Genomic DNA, 17,791 nt, shown 5'->3' with positions numbered 1-17,791 from the left:
GCAGGGAAAGAACAAGAAAGAACAAGTCTATCCTCTGACCTGTGAAGACATTCCATGGCAGGGGTAGAGGATGGCTTTGTCATCGTCCTCGGACCCCTGGTCCAGACAGTAGCCACTGGCCTTGCTGTTCCTGACCTGCAACACACCACACAGGACAGGCAGACGTGATGACGGAAAATGGGAGATGCTCACTGTGCATCAGAGGGCCTAAGTCATGACATCCAGGGTTCGTTAGTGCGTAAGGTCCATGCATCTGTTATTTTTCCAACCTTTTTGTATTAGCTTTTGATCTTTATGCAAGACCGTGTGGCTTGTTAAGCTTATAGTATCTCATGGAGTAAGAGTATACTGTAGTGATTAGTCTTCCTCATAGATATCTCTTAGGATAACGCTCACAGAGACCTGTACTCTGTCCCAGCTGTGAGCCTGGTGGCAGGGTGCAAACAGGGGCGTCTGACTGTGTCATCTGAATGTGTTGTGAGATACTGTACAAGGTACATTGTGAGATATCTACTCTATCATGTCTGTTGTCAGATAGGCTCCGCTCCGCTGGTCTGGTCAGTGCTGGATTCCAGCTGTGCCAACCAATGACAGATGAGCTCTCACTTCAGCTGCTCTGCTATGGCAACACGAGGTAACTGTTCCGAGGCTTGTCAGATTTGAAATAGTGCCACCCAAATGGGATTTGCTCTGAGGAATCCATTTGCTTGGTGTCAGAGGTAGAGCGTTCATACAAGACTAAGTGGACCTGGACCAAAGCGCCTGATGAATACAGAGGTTAATTTTGATATATGCCGACAATGTGTTTGAAAAGGTTATTGATTTTTTTCTCTTTCTCCATTGGAGAAATCGATAAGGGAAAAGGGGGTACTTTGCAGTGATTTCAAATGGAGTCTTACTGTCAGCATTACATTTCTAGACCTGTCATAATCTCCACTGTGCGGGGTTGTGCAGTCGAGCTGAAAACAATCAAGATGGCATCAAAAACTAATAAGTGTTTAATTAAAACTCATTATGAGGAAATTCCATCTAATCTTTTGGCTGCAGTGTGTTGCTATGGAAACAATATACCTTACTATATCTTTGGATGACTCATAAGTTAATTCCCCTTCAAAATATAATATTTGAAGCACAGAGGGAGTGAAATAGACTGTCAGCTGTGGATGTTGTGAGTGCTACAGTATGTGAACATTTATTTGTATAGGCTATACCCTGTACTGTATCTACTCTCTCTTTGGGCCGGCACTGTGCCAAAGTGTCCTCCACTGAACCCTAAATTCGCTCACGTGCGGCATGGTGGCGCCGTGGAAGAAGAAGGTCTCTGGGCCTTCCTGTTGTCTCACGCACAGCTCTCTTTCGAAAGCCCGCGAACACCAAGGCTATAGCCCAAATGAGAAACTGACTGAGAGCCTGTATGTTTCTTTTTTGTGTTCAGAGAAAATAAATCAGCGTTCGCCAAACATTGCATTTGAGTCCTGGCAGTTTATCACCCAGCACAACACAGCGCAGAACTATATTGCACCGGCTACACCCGGGCGCCATGAACAATGGCTGCCCATTGCTCTTGGCTGCCCCTGGAGGAGGACGGCTTGGATGGGACAAATACAGGGAATAATTTCTACAAGGGACATCTGAAGAAAGCATACTCTAGTGTGTTGTGTGCTGTGTTCGCCGCTCACACGTGTAATAATCACTGTCACTGTGTGGCCAATGAAAAAGACCCTTGTGGTCATGGTATTTTCTATAATCGCAGAACTGGAGGACGACGACCGGTGTCCACGATTATCTCAACAACCGGCCAATGTACTGTATGAAGTTTACATTCAGCAGCTGTATTCTGTCACTTGTAAAATTGTGCATGAACATAATCATGTACAGCTGTTGCATGAAATTGGTCATCTTCGCGGTGAGTAAAATCAACCAAATTTCAAGAGGTGGACATCATTGGATTCCTCTTGACCACATACACACATCTACACACACAGAAACAAGTTAGTGTGTAAGATGCCAATAGACTGTAAACAGCTCTGCTTTAGATTGTAGCTAATACAGTAGTAGCAGCTATCGTTAGCTTGCTAGCTAACTATAGCAGCTACATGTTAACAGCAGCTAACGTTATCGTGGTAATAGCTAGCTGCATAAGAATGTAGCCGCAGCTTTTAGTCTGTCTTCTGATAGTAGCTATGTAGCTATGTGCTGTGGACAGAATTAAAAAATGCACAATAACTTTGTGAGCTTGAGTCTTTCTCTCACCTCTCCATAGGTGATGGTGTTGTTGTAGATGCGCATCTCTGGGTAGACGTGCTCCAGGTACCAGCGGAAGCTTTGACATTGCAGCTTCTTCCTCAGAGCCACACGCTCTGACACATCCCCAAAGTCAACGCCTGGGTTCTGTTGGCAACACATGAGAAACGTGTGTTTGGTTAAGAGATGGATGGATGGTTCCTGTCATGTGGGACCCTCATTGTTCTTCCATTAGACATGATCCTCTGCTGTGCAAATTCTAATCAGCTGCTTAATTATGAGCCCTCACGGCCTTTCTGGCACCACAGAGGTGGCTCCCCAGATTGATGGAAGGAATGCCTAATAACTGCACTACTCTGTGCCTTGGACTCCCCTCTTATCTCTCTCGTATTCACACACACGCGTGCGCGTGCACACACGCATCGCCTCATTAACACTCTTTCTTGCCTCTTTAGACTCTGAAGACATCCCATCAATGTCAGCCATATTTCAGCGTTTGTAAATAATGAACGCCAGCATGGTCTGCTGTTTTTATGATTGCAAAATTAACACTGAGAAGATTCTGCTTGGACTAGTGTGGCGACTGCGTCGATTCATATAGGCTCTGCCCTCCCACCGAAAATAATTGGACTCTCGGCTGGCCGCCTAGCCAATAGCACAACTCTGTATTTCCATGTGGGGGGGAATGGGAGATAGATTAGTCATACCATTAGGTATTTGTACAGTACATAAAATAACTCAGAGGCCACAGGACAGCTTGGGTAGCATAATAGCGGTGTGCCACGGTGTTCTTAATTCCATTGGACGAACGATGTTGGCTGGTTTGTCAGAGGGTTGCACTACCCTGTGGTACATTGTGTGCCTGTCTGACACGTTCAACTCTGTGGGCTGCTCCAGTCTGATTCCATTTCCAGTGGAATTCCTGATTCCTCCCCAGAACGGGGTTTCTGCCACATTTGCAGATGCATTGGCCCCCTTTAAGCTGTGATCATTACGTCGATTTGTCCCTTCCAGGTGGCTTGGATTGACTGCGGCAACAATCCAAGCTGCTTCCTATTGACAATAATGTTTGGAAATCATCACATTTACAAGGATTGCATTTCAAAGCCTTGGCGGCTCATTTCTGACAATGACATCGTTCGCAGTAGGCAGTGCTCAACGGAGAAATTAGTATTCGACATTAACCTTGTATTATTGATGAGGATAGCTGTTTATTATTTTTGAGTGCCGTTTCAAAGGCCCTTGAAAGCAATTAAGTTTAAACCGATGTGTAAACCTCTCAATCTGTGCGCTTCTAGTCTTCTCAGAGGCCACGAGTCAGCATTCAGAAACCAACCCTGAAGGTTTGAAGGTCAGACAGGATGAAATCTGAATTCTGAATATCCGTTGATGCCTGTCTCCAGAGAGGCAGATACCTCGCTTGTCGGCATGTACAATACTGTTCAGAGGGACTGGGCAGGAGGTTTGGAGAGAGGGAGGGTAGGAGGGAGAGAGGGGAGACTCACGTTCATTGGGATGTTCCAGGCCATGTAGACGTGGGATTTGTACTCGTCCATCCAGACCTCTGCAGCCCTCAGGGCATTCCTCTTAGCGTAGTAGTCAATGTCGTTGTTGTAGGGCTTCTTGGTGCGCTCAATGTGGGCCACTCTGGCGCAGGGCAGCACCTCCATGCTGCCTCCACACTGCCACGCCTACAGCAGAGAGAGCACAAGATCATCTAGAGTGAGTTCTATGGTGGTTTAAAGCTGCATTTTTTTTATTGGATTTTTTTAAGCGGTGCAGCTGCTTCTATACAGTACATGACATGTGTGTCCATCTGTGTGTGTCCGTGTGTCTTCGCGGCAAACACAAAGCTAACTGAAAAAAGGGTTAGGGTTAAAATAGTTTGAAATAGTTTGCAAATGTTCACAAACATTTGCTATGTTCGCTGAATTTGAACACCCCCCAGCACTAGAGGCTACTAAACCTCTACCACTTACTTCACCACCTGGATGTGTTTTTTTTATGAGGTTCTAGTGCTGATTACATTAAACCTTAATTGCAAGTTAGACAGTGGGTGGGATGTTCTTTTGCAACTTCATATTGTACATCATTCATACTCCTATGCACACTCCTGAGACTTGAGACTTGAGACATGAGACTTCTCAAAACAAAACTACTGTGGGGGCTGTAATGTGAGATGGAATCCGGAGTCATCCTTTAAAGTCGCACTGAAACGGACGATCTAACTTCTGCAGTTTGACATATTTCCGACACTAACAAGCTATGAGGGTGGGACATAAGTTTAGAGGAATTTGATTGGAACATTGACAAGTGGACGGATTTTTAGAACTTTAGACAGATTCGATAGAAGGATAGCGTTGATTGACGGGTGGATGTCGTGAGATTACTGGCCTAAAATCTAAGGTACCTGTTGTCGTCATTGCAGGTGACCTACCGTTTTCCAGGAAGTAAGAAATTATATACTTTGATATAAGATTACAACAAAAGTAGGATTTTGTAATTGTGTTGGCATACATCGTTGAATAGGTGAACACTATGACCAATTATGTGAACCAAAATGGGACAGAATGCTTTTTTAATTTCAGTGCGACTTTAAATGCTACAGAGCATTTGTATTGGAAGGATTTCCGGTTTGCTGCTTGTTTATCTTCATGAATCGCTTGTTTGTACTTGATGCAGCAAATAGGCATTAAGATCCATTCTTTTCTGCTGAAGTGAGTGGAATAAGGGAGATGAAAATGGTTTTGTTAGGGAATACCCGTAAAGATGAGTGTCCCAGAAGACTTGCCTTTGACACACTGGAAGCCTGACACTGGATCGCTGAAAAGTGTCTGCGTGTGCACAGGGCTAACATATAAAAATAGAGTGTAGATGTGTGTCATGCTGGGAAAAAAAGTCCATCACTGCAAGGAGTATTGATTGACTATGGGGGTGGAGAAATGCAGCGACACTCAACTGTGACCAACTCGATACCCAAGTTAGAAAAATGGTGACAGTCGCCCCCGCTTGTGAATGAATTATGGGTTCTAGGAAAAGCATTTTGACTCAAAAAGAAATGTGAATCGCTCTGCAAACACAATAATGAAGGATTTATATTCACAAAGAAGCTGTCTAGCAGTTAGCTACAGTTAGCAAGCAGACATTAGAAAAGAATAGCATACGGTAATGCACTCTAGTCTTTTAAACGAAAGAGCCTGAGCCACTGCCACCCACAGTCTCTTAATGACAATGATCACAATGTGTAACAGATGTTCCAAGCCATTAACATTCCTCTGAACCCCGACTTTACCACATGCTTTTCCGCATAAAGTGATCCCACTTCCACAGAATAATACACAAACTACAGCCAGGAGCTGTAGCAGCATTAACCAGTGCTACTAATGCTTATTTAATATCTTAAACATGATTTATCACCTCAAGGTGTTAGAGAGTAATAGGACTGCCGGTGTTATCACCATTGTTTTGAAGAACATGTTCAATTATAATGGAGCAATGTAAGAAATGCTGACACTTGATACAAGGTAATATGCACTGTGGGTGGTGTTCATGCTCACTTTGTCCCTATGTCAATCACTAGGGTGATACTATATGGCCTCAAAAATCGTGCTATGCAGGGCAAGCTTCACTATTCCACTGTGATTTGTGGAAGCATACTGTACAACATGGTTGATTTCCAGAAATTCACCACACATAATCCTATTCTATGTTGCCGATAATTAGAACTTTTTAAAATTCATGTAAGGAGCTATTTTTACCACTTTATAAAGCATTGGTGAGATCTCATCTAGAATTTGCATGCTCTGTCTGGTGGCCTTACAGATAAAATTGAGAAGGTTCAGAGAAGAGCTACTGTAAACTAAACTAATTCTGGGTCTGAAAGAAATGTCATATGAAGTGAGGCTAAGTGCCTTACAATTACCAACCCTAGCATCTACTGTAGGAGACATAGAGGAGACATGGCTGAGATCTACAAGCTTGTTTATTGAATATAATTACAGTATGATTCCACAGCCAAGACTGTCATCCAATTCTGGAATAATGAGTTAAGAGGGAACAAACATTTCTTTATACTTCATGCAGTAAGAGCATGGAATTAACTTCCAGAGGGTGTTGTGCAAGCTCCTTCAGTTAACTCTTTTAAAATTAAATTAGATAAATTCTGATCAACAAAGGAATTTTTGTATAACTATATGGCTGGGGTGCGATTGCACTGATTGATACTTGGTCAATTATGGAATTTTAACTAACCATATTGTGGTAGCCAAGTAGGTGTCTATGTATATTGTATAGTGATACTGTACTGTACAGTATCTACTGGACATATAGAGCATGTATACTGTATGTACAGTATACTGTATGTATGGATATGTAGAGTCTGTAGGGATGGTGTGTGTGTGTGTGTGTGTGTGTGTGTGTGTGTGTGTGTGTGTATGTTGTGAATGAGCTTAAGTGGAGGAGATGTGTGATTGTGATTATTTGGGTTATAACATGATGTTCAATATATTTGTATTGCCTGTTTGAATCTGGTATATAGGATTTTATCCTGTACCAGAAATTTCATTACATTTCATTAAATAATAAGCCCCATTGCAAAACAAACATTTCACTAATAGAGTAGTTACTGTACTTGCTGAGTGTTTGCTTACAAAACGGAATAAGCTGTGTAAATTCCTAAGAAGTAGGTCTGTGAAATTCACAGAGGCAAGGTTTTTGCATCACTGAGCCCCAAGCAATATGGTAAAGTGTGTCATGTTCATGGAAATGAGGGACATCAAACATTAATCCAAGCCTCTATTATTCTAACTTCCATGTGCAGTTACACTCAAGTGTGTTTATGTCAGTGTGTTTAACTAAACTTTAAAGATACACCGAAAGGGAAGTTGGAGAAGATTTTGCTTCCGCGCTTTGAAGTATTTCTGCCTGAAACGGGCTGCAAGGGCAGAACATACGTTTAGATGAATTTCATTGGAACGTTATCGAGCGGGCAGGATATTCAACACTTGAGGCTGCAGAGTTTTGATTGACAAGGTGGATGTCGTGAGATTATTGGCTGAAAATCTAAGGTACCTGGTGTCGTAATTGCACGTGACCCACCGTTTTCCAGGAAGTAAGAAATTCTATACTTTCATATAAGATTACAACAAAAGATTTTTTTTTATTTTTTTTTTAGCATACATCATTGAATAGGTGAACACTATGAGCAATTATATGAACCAAAATGGGACAGAATGCTTTTTTCATTTCTGTGCGACTTTAATAAAGGCCTCCAAAGCATTTGTCCTTTGACCCACGACCAAGCTCTGAAAGATGACTCTGTCCCACTGTTATACACCCTTGGTATAGTACAATAGTTTCATTCGGTTGACCCTCCAATTGGTGAACCTCATTGACTGAAAAGCCTCTCAAAGCCTTTTAAATTCAATATTGATGATCCGTGCTGACCCTGTCTTAAGAAATCAATCTACTGTTTTGGATTCCTCTCTAGTATTTTGCTTGTCTAATCTATTACCGTTCATGTCAACAGTTCACTGACTTCAGTGGTAAGATGGTCAGACATAACATTCTAAACTAGAAGTGTATGAAAATTGGTGCGGTATTTTTTTGCATAATCCTGCTGACGTATGGATGTACGGACGTAAACACGCCACCGAAAACATTACCTCTCACCTAGCTCTCGCTGGGCGCAGAGGTAATGAAGTTCTAGCATGTTATCCGCCAATACACCCCTTTCCTGGATGATTAGATTTATTTGTACCATTTTACTCACAGGTACTATAGGCCCTATCCATGTTGCCTAGCTACAGCTTTATGTCTGTCCATGCATTTATATCATCCAGGCTTGACTACTGTAATTAATTGTTCACATGTCTCAATCAATCATCCATTGACCATCTTCAACTTGTCCAAAATGCAGCTGCCAGATTTCTTACCAGGCCAAAAAGGTTTTGTCACATTACACCCATACTCGCCGCCCTGCACTGGCTACCTGTCTCTTCTAGAATACAGTTCAAGGTGTTGCTCTTCACCTTCAAAGCCATCCACGGACTAGCCCCCAGCTACATCTGTGACCTCATCCACCACCACACCTCCAGCCGGACCTTGAGATCGTCTGACCAGGGGCTCCTGACAGTGCCTCGGACGCGGCTAAAGACGAAGGGGGATCGGACTTTTCGGGCTGTGGCTCCTGGACTCTGGAACGCGCTCCCACAGGATCTGAGAGCTGCTGCGTCTGTGGCGAGTTTTAAAGGGAAGCTAAAGACGCACCTACACAGACAAGCCTTCGAGTGCTAGGCCGTCTCTATCTGCCACACTCTCTCCTTCAGCTTGCCTGTTTTCCCCTGATACTGAACTCTTTTATGTCACTATGTTTATGTGTACTCTTTCTCTTTAATGTATTCAGTGCACTTGTATGTATCTGATTGGACTTTTAATGTTCCTACTGTAAAGCACTCTGTGCACTCGTGCTATGAAGGGTGCTATATAAATAAAAAATTACTTACTTAGCTAATCTTTGTATAGCCTAAGCTCTACTGTACTGTGTAATCAATAAGAGTGTGGATTGTGTGTTGCGTTGTGTTGTGTGTGCAAACACTTTAAGTACAAGAAAACCTTGGCACCAAAAGTAAATAAAGATCAATAGGTTTCTGGAACAATTTCCTGAAGGTCAGAAACCCATTAACTAACTGGGTGCCTCTGATTGACAGGAGGCAGTACAGTCCTTGGAGTTTCTTCAGTATCTCAGAGACTTTCACTGATAAAGCCTACAGCATGCTTGACTGTGACTGCTCAAGCAGAGTGCGATGCCTGGATGTGACATGTTTGGACACGTTGTGGGCAAGGCACATCGGAGAGCGGATAAAACACACAGCGCTAGTGAGCGTAGACAGAATGCAAGGAGTTCAATTAGCCGTGCGGTTTCACGCTCACCACTAGGCAGCTATTTGATGTTTTATCTGTCCATCTGAAATAGCTGTGCTGAATCCATGCAATGTGTTGGTGTTGCTTGTCACTGTGTTCTCCTGTGAGTCCCAGCCACCACAACAATAGCTAGATCACCGGAGGGATATGCCAGCGATATGTATCTTTAGTCAGGACAGAAATCATCCCTACTGGTGCTTATATCAGCTTGAACAAGCAATGAAAAGATAGTTATGGTAGGCTAGGCCTATATCATTCCCCAAAGCCCATAGCATTGGTTGATTCTAGTGGTTTAGCCTAAGCCTCATTTGCATACCGGGATATCAAAGTCTATGTTTGATCCAGCTCAGTATTTGACTTTAATGTTTACCTACAGGTAGATTTTCATTGTTCTGAAGGGCATAGGCTACTCTGAAAAGGGGTCATCAGGGCAGGCAAATGCGGTTGAGGTTGGGTACATTTCTCCTGATTAAACAGGCAACCACACAGAACATGCCATCTGACGGGCACCACGTTTCATCAGCGACGACCTTTCCAGGGAGAGAGGAGCACTGGTGATTCAGAGAGGAAACAGGTGGTGCGCGGCAGACCGCAGACTTCTCATGTATGTCACGGCCACGTTCCGAGTCGTCTTATCACGCTCCCTTGTAACTACGTAGGCCTCCACCGCAGCATTAGCAAAACAAATCAGCCCAAAAGCCTTATTTTCCCCGGACACAAAAAGCACGATGATGGTGTGATGATTGCATCGCCGCTGTGTAGAGAACACATCGACGCCATGCTGAGAGAGCTTCTCCCCCGTGATGCTCTCTTGCCTCACATCCCCGCGTACCCAGTCACTGATCTGCAGGTGTGATCATCTGGTCTGTGAAGCCAAGTTATGAGACGTTTTTTTTGCCAGAATTAATTAACCACAGTACAACAATGTTTAGCCACGTGAAGATTATTGTTTCCAACAAAACAGCATGCATAATGCAAAGCTTAGAGCTACTGCAATGCATATGCATAAACATTTATGTATATTAGATATCAAAATATTATCCTTCCATATTATACTTTTTAAGTTTGCCCTCCTTTCAAATAGGAGATGGCAGTAGTGTGAGGCATCTATTAATCAAAGGAGTGTTCAATTGAATGTAATAATGTATATTGCTAATCTCACTGCCACTGTTCTTGTAGTTAGTTAATTAAGCAGGAGCATTTGGGTGATGAGCTCTGCGGGGATCCAAGGAAACATCAACCATAAAAACCATAAACGCTATTAACAGCAGTAAAGAGATTTGAACCAGCACTGTTGCCCACTTGGAGAATCAAGGGTGAAAGCATTTCTTTCAAAACATTTCTTACCACTACTGTATGTCTACATTATATGACTAAATGGAATTGATCATTACTCTCTCTCTGTTGCTTCTAGTTTTCATTTCATTTTACTTAACAGTTGTACAACATTTCCTTTCCTCAAGAGAAACATGTGAGTGAAAGTTCCATAATATATCCTGTTCTAGGTCGAGAGAGAGAGGAGACAAGGGAAGTAATGGTCTGAGTACTGGGTCTGGGACACAATTTGGGATGATTGGAGGTTGCTGGAGGCAATGCAGACTTTAATTTGACTGTCTCATCTAGCATGGCAGCAGAGTGATTTGACAGACAGTGCAGAAAATTGTCCGTCAGCAACTCTTGAGCTTAGCTGGTCCCCTCTAGTAACTGGAGCAGTCGCCTGGGGTCACCCACAGTTCATCCCCAAATTTATTGGCTGTTTTGTATTCATGGCTAAGCCAAGTGCCATGGACTCAGGCATAACCTCAGACAACCTTTGATTACTTCAAACTCAGCTTCCATCCATAAAGTAGTCAGTTATTGAGAGCTTTATTCTGCTGATGTGGAGGGTATTTTAAACCATAGCATTTATTCAACTTCTTGACTGACAGGCAGTCCAATTAACTGCAAGTGCATCACCTTTGCAAATTCTATACCTTTTGGGTGTAGTAAACATTCATATTGTACATTGTAAATCATACATGTCTGCTGAGTCTCTGCTTGACAGTCAAGTCAGTCCTGACTCCTGACATGAGCCAGACGCATATGGGAATCAATCCCTAAACTAATGACCTAAATCAACGATGACGCAGATAAGTAAATTACATTTTCTCAGTCACAGCACTTGGGCCATTCAGGAATCTATGCAGCTCTGAGAGTCACACATGGTACTATATTTAGTATTCCATTCAGCAATCTCAGTTGAGATTTATGGCAGTGGTTCACAAAACCTTTCTGCCTCGTGACCAACATGCTTTTTTTTTTTTTTTGAATTTCACGGGTGACTCACCAAATAAATAACGCCAATGATTCCATTGGTGATCCAGTTTCTAGTCCAGACCCAGGAGGAACTACAGCCTGCCTGACCCAGCGTTGCTCCTGGGGCCCATGCTCCTTCTGTATGGAGCCCAATTGGGGACAGTTCTTTGTCAAGTCTTTATGCAGCAACAAATGGATACAAGTATATTAAGGGGATTGTGAGGTCTTATCCGTTTTAAACAACACACACCAGGTGAATCTCTCTCACTCCAGTCAAAACCCAGGACAGAGATTAACAGTAGAGAGGAGGAAATTAAAAGAACATGTAAAATTAAAAGAAGAAAGCACTCATAGGAATTGTTTTATCAGGCAAGATAATAAGCAGTGTGTATTCAGTTATGTCTGGGGAATCTGTCTGTTTTTAATTGAAATGCTCACCCTTCTAGACCAAAAGTGCCCATGGGATATCTCTTTGAAACCAAATATCTGCTCATTTCAAAAGAAGGGCCGAGAAATGTCGATTAATATACCGGAAGACCACTGTTCATATTTGCTCTCGTCAAGCTGAATTTGTGGAGTGAAAGATAGATATTCCTCTCATCTGTCCTTTTTTAATTCCTTGTGACAGTTTGACTTTGATGACTGACTCCATTTAAGAGCCCTCTTGAGTAGTGTTGATGCCGAGCAATCAAAGTTATCATTACAAAATACATTAAAAGTGTTGACTAGATTCAGTAATGAGGGGACGATCATAATAGTTAAAATTGTTCTGAGACAAAATCATTCATACATCATACATAAAATATAATAGGATGCTGTACTTCAAATCCTTTATATTGCACAGCATGTACAGACAGGCTATTTTGCCAGCAGTGTATAGCATTACAGGGCATGAAATATTCTACACCTTAAGCTGAAATATTAAACACCTTATTCTACCTTTAAAACAAAGTTAAGTAAAGATTATCAAATCAAACCTCACAGTCTCCCCACCTAATGGCATTACTAGTATTGTCACGGTTGGGAAACCATACTAGCCATGTTGATCGAACTACAGGTGCCTAAATAAGAGTCCTCTGATCTATGTTGTTAAATAAAACAACTATAGCTAATGATAATTGTACCCACAATGCAGTAGATGTAAAGTAGATGGGCTCCTGAGTAGAATAGACTATACTCTCACTGAGACCAAGCATTGTTTTTTATGTACAAAGTAGAATGTACTTGGCAATAGAAAAATGAATTGTGACGAGCTCCCCCAGCATGTGTGACGTGTGTGACGGACAAACACACATGTACACACGCACGCGCGCATAAACCAATGTACATAGGTCGATCTAATACCCCCCTCTACCGATTACATAGATCAGGGGGTCAACATAGATCAGGTCCTCCACCCTGATGCATGTCGTCAGCATGTACAGTTGTTGAATGTGTAAGTGAAATGGGCTTTTCTAGTTTAGACTTATCTACAGTATAGAGCAGGTATATAGGCTCGTCACATTTTTTGTTTGGTTTTGTTACCTGCGCCCCAACGACAGCTGGGCGAGAGGTCATGTTTTCAGTGGCGTGTGTACGTCCGTACAGTACATGTACGTCTGTCAGCAGGATTACGCAAAAACTACTGATTTTCATAGAACTGAGTGGAAGGGTGTAGCATGGTAAATGAATGGTAAATGGACTGCACTTATATACCGCTTTTCCACCTTGAGCGGCACTCAAAGCGCTTTACAATGGCCTATCATTCACCCATTCACACACACATTCACACACCAGTGGCGGTAGCTGCCATGCAAGGTGCTAACCTGCTAATTGGGAGCAATTTGGGGTTAGGTGTCTTGCTCAAGGACACTTCGACATGTGTACAGTCGGAGCTGGGATTCGAACCACTGACCGTTCGATCATTGAACGACCCACTCTACCATCGATCATTGAATGACCCACTCTACCATCATTGAACGACCCACTCTACCAACTGAGCTACAGCCGCCACTGGCCACTATGGACCACCGTAGTGGCCATTAAATTCTGGAGTAGAGCCGAATCATGGGGCGGGTCCACGAGCCGCCCAAACACGGCCAGGCCGGCCACTTTTCATGAAATTCGGTGGAGGGGTGTTGCATGGGCCAATTTAGAACCCATTCTATTTGTCATGTCAGACAGTTCGTTCGTTGCCGCTCGCAACTTTACCGAAAGGCTCAGTGTAATATGACACATATGTAACTTATGAATATTGTGTTTCATTCGTCTGTGCCTCACACATCCTCCTGTCGACTTGCACGCTTTTTACATGTCTGACCGTTTGCAGCTAAATGAAAGGTTTCGGTGTAGTATGATACTTAAGTTCTATGTTACATTCATCCTGCTTCTCGCTCGGAATGTCGTTCGTTCTGTTTGGAGTTTTGTTTTCAAAGTGTAATCTCAAGCAGTGAACGCAGAACAACAAACATATATGACCGAGCCATACTCTATCTCTGATATATCCAACATGATTGAACTACTTACTGTAAATAAGAGTAATCTGATCTCAATACATCAATCTAATCTCATTGGGTGGGGGACAATTAAACCAACTGATAAAAAAAAAAAAAGGATGAGACAATTTACTTTAATATCTATTCCTGTGAAAGTGTATTCTAGTTGTGGTGCTGGCATGTTCAGAGAGAATTTTATGGTAATTAGCTTCAACTTTATATTCCATATAATAGACTCTGAAAAACAGAAGGACGTGAAATGCACAATACATCTGGAAGAATCTTAATTGCCTTGTCAATGTGTGTTTAAAGATAGGTGCGAATGCAGTCACACTTGAAAGAAACCTTTAATGAAGTTTATGAGTCATGTAGATAATAGGTGCAGTGACAGTTCTGCCTAATTACTTGTCCCCCTGGCCTTGCGGGATAGAGCTCCACAGACTCTCAGTCGAATGGCAGACTGTGGAAGAGGTTTTGAGCCCACAGAGCCATAGAAATCTCCAAAAGGCCTCAGGGATTTTGTAAGACATGAGCATAACATGGACGCTGTTGTTGTGGTATAAGATTTGCTTTCGTAACACAATTTGTCTCAGCATAAATTACGGACGGATACTGTTATGGCACTACCTTAAAAACAATATGAGGCCGGCTGAATTATGCAAATGCAAATAGTAAGCGCACTGTACAGTAGCTCTGACACAATTCGTTTTGAAATGATAGTGTATTAAAATGAGATTGAGTGATGTTTATTTGCATACAATAATATGCAATACCGACACAGCACAATATGACTGTAGTAGTGTAGCCTTTTCAGCTGTGAGACATTCTATGAACTAAAACCAGTGTGAGAATCGACAATAGAATCCCTTTGAGATCCAGTGGCAGCCAGGACACCATGTCTCACTGATGTATCTCAAATCAGTCCTCATTCCCCCGACGAGCGTGAGGTAAAACATACAGTAATGAACCGCTCTCAGTCCATTAAGCCCCTACAGATTGATCTGGACCCTCTAAATAATGCATGCGTTGAAAAAGACAAATGCTTGATCAATATCAAATGGTCTCCCCCCATTGTTACCTTTACACTTTGCCTATCGATGGGAAGCAGATCTCTCCTCCCACGTCCGGGACTGTATTCTCAGGGAATTCATCACTCATGTGCGAATGGAGGACCAAATAAAATCATCAGAGAGATATGCTGTACGAAGCCAAAAGGTGATGAATGGCAGAGAGGTCTCCAATTATAATGTTACTGGACCTAATGTAATAAAGATATTCAGTTTCATAATAACTGTTCTAATGTATCTCTTTCCAACGTTTATATTTGAATTATGATACAGTACACTGCAGTGTGATCCCTGATCTAAAATCAGTCCCATCATTTAGATGATGGTACTTGCTTTGGGCCTAAATGTGGTGAGCGCCACGGTCATTTAGCACTTGATGGACATGGCCATGGAGGTGATTGAGCAGCTGCTGGTGAGAGGCTAGTGGTGGTGACCACAGATGGTGCTGGCTTAATGTCCTCTTGTAACGATGCTGTTGTCCTTCTCAAGGTTACTGCATGGTCCGTAGCAGAAAAGGCAGGGAAAATGTCTAGAGAGAAGCCATGTCAACTTCTGCCTGTACCACTGTCTATGTCATTCTTGCTTATTGACATGTGGGATGCTGTGTGCATGGGGAAAGAATATCATTGCATACTTAAGACTGCTGGATTGCTTGTCTACTGTACGTTCCAATAAACAAACAGCCTGGCACAGAGAGTCGAAGGAGGAGTCTTTACTGCACTTGGCTGGAGGAGCTACATGTAGCGAAGGTTAATTAGCCCCTTAACTCTCCTTCCTACAGGAGTATTTTGTGCAGAAGCTGGAATTGAATTATCTAGACAGATTCTACCCTGAGGAGATATGACCATGGGCTTGGAGAAGTAATTTTTTTTTTAGGGATAATACATTTTTTGAGTTCATTTGAATACAGAGATAAGTACCCTGTGGTATCACAATGGGATCTACAGTAGGTGTGTAGGAAGTGTGCCTGGCCAAACTGAACTGAAGAGCGATTTTTCATTTCATATTGATTTTGTTGTTATTGACCAGTGGACAGGGAACAAAGTTAACCTTAAAATATATTTTCTTTGTGATTATTAACTGAGCCACACAGTACAAAGCATGTGCCTAAGGGACTTGGGAATGAAAGGCAATGTTGTGGTCTCACAAGATGCTTTATCAGCAAACAGGGAGGAATGGAAAATGCATGACGCAGTAAATGTGTATTGACAGTTCTGGCAGATATCATCAGTTCTATTCTATAAATTTTTTCAGTTTGCAAACTAGCCTCATAGTAAGCAGTATTTTAGTCTCTGGGTATGAAATTAGTAATTTACGTGTCACAGCGAACAGTAGAGAAAATGATACTGCTATTTTAGTGGGGGAGCTGCATCAGCATCAATGAATAACATAATAAAAGATGAGTTTATAGGAAGAAGATGGCGTAAAGATGGTGTCATGATATATAACCAACTTCCTGTATTGTGTTATATACTAACTGGTTCGCCTGCTGTTTGAAGCATGTCTATCCTCTGGGCAGTTCAGAGGTAGGCTATCCCCCCCCCTCTCTCTCTGCTGAATGCTTTGCTGACCACATTATCAGGCATGTTTTGAATTTGAGATGTATTACCCTACTATTACAACCACTTGCTTGTGCAACCATTTTTAAGGGCCTGGATCTATAAATGTACATCAACCCCCAAATATTCAAGAAAGAGTAACGCCCTTGCATGCTTCACATCAATCTTCTACGAGATGTTACACTAATGTCTCTCTCTGACCCTCTTGCTTTTGTTTAATTCTCTTCATGCTCCTAAACTACCTGGGCGGTTCTGAGCTGCCTACTATCTTAACCTTCTTACATAAAGAGGTCAGAGCCTTGGTGCCAGAATGCCTTTTAAAAAGAGAGCTGCAGAAGGCGTTAAGCACTGTAAATTATAAATACGCCATAACCTCATGTGTGAACTGTGCCTTTAATCAGGGCCCATGGTGAAATGAACTCAGACCGCCTGCTATTGAGAGCTGCCCTTGCTAATTGTTAAACATGTTCCTGTCAATCAAGCCTATCCCAAATGGCAACTCCTTGCCCGCCCCACAATGTGCTGCCTCAGACAGAGTAGCTAGAGGAATAATTGCTCTCTGCAACCAAGGAGGAGATCTCCATTCCATTAGGCATGTGTTATATGTATGGTTAAGTTGACTGCTAAGGCTATTCCTACCGGTATGCCAGTCCTGTGCATTTGCTGAATAGCTCTAATGTGTTTAATTTAATACACTGACAGAATGGTGGATAGTACTTTCATTTGTGTTGGAGATGTGCTAATAGACATACACTGACCTTTGTCCTGTAGCTCGGTGGTACGTTATTTCATAACATTCTAATATGTCAATAGTGCAAATGTCAGACCCTATGCAACTCCTGCTCCTTGGACGACTACGCTTCCGCTGGTAGACTGAGCAAAGAGAGACGGGCACTATGGCAGTATAACACGGTTCAGACGGCTTGGTCAAAACTCAACTCTGTTTAGTGTTTCTATTTGAATTTATCTCCCTATGAACCCTCAGTGGCATGGTTTGTCAGCTATCAGCATATCTACTGAAAAAGAAAACATAATTTAACCATGAGGATAGCAATCGGGACCAGCATACTATACTTTATAATGACCAATAAAATCTATGAGAAATTGGATTGTTCACTGGTAATGGTGCACTTGGCATTCACAATAGAGAGAAAACAGCCTGCTTGTGTCTTATTAATGGAGGACGCTGATAAGGCAACAATATTGAAGTCCATTTGAAATTATGAGGGCA

General features: G+C 42.3%; 1 protein-coding gene across 1 annotated transcript in view; it reads right to left on the bottom strand.

Moving 5' to 3' along the window:
* Positions 1–17,791, bottom strand: part of galnt9 (polypeptide N-acetylgalactosaminyltransferase 9) — a gene marked incomplete at both ends in the record, with an annotated part of 63,298 nt that overhangs the window by 8,852 nt on the left and 36,655 nt on the right. The window contains 3 exons of the mRNA XM_084457676.1: positions 40–135; positions 2,254–2,391; positions 3,750–3,935. Coding sequence (XP_084313802.1) covers positions 40–135; positions 2,254–2,391; positions 3,750–3,935 — 420 coding nt within the window. The remainder of the gene's footprint in view (positions 1–39; positions 136–2,253; positions 2,392–3,749; positions 3,936–17,791) is intronic.

The sequence above is a fragment of the Borostomias antarcticus genome (genome assembly GCF_949987555.1).
Source record: "Borostomias antarcticus genome assembly, chromosome: 23".
Classification (NCBI taxonomy): Eukaryota; Metazoa; Chordata; class Actinopteri; order Stomiiformes; family Stomiidae; genus Borostomias; species Borostomias antarcticus.
The sequence above is the reverse complement of the archived record's forward strand: the minus strand, read 5'-3'. Positions and strand labels throughout refer to the sequence as shown.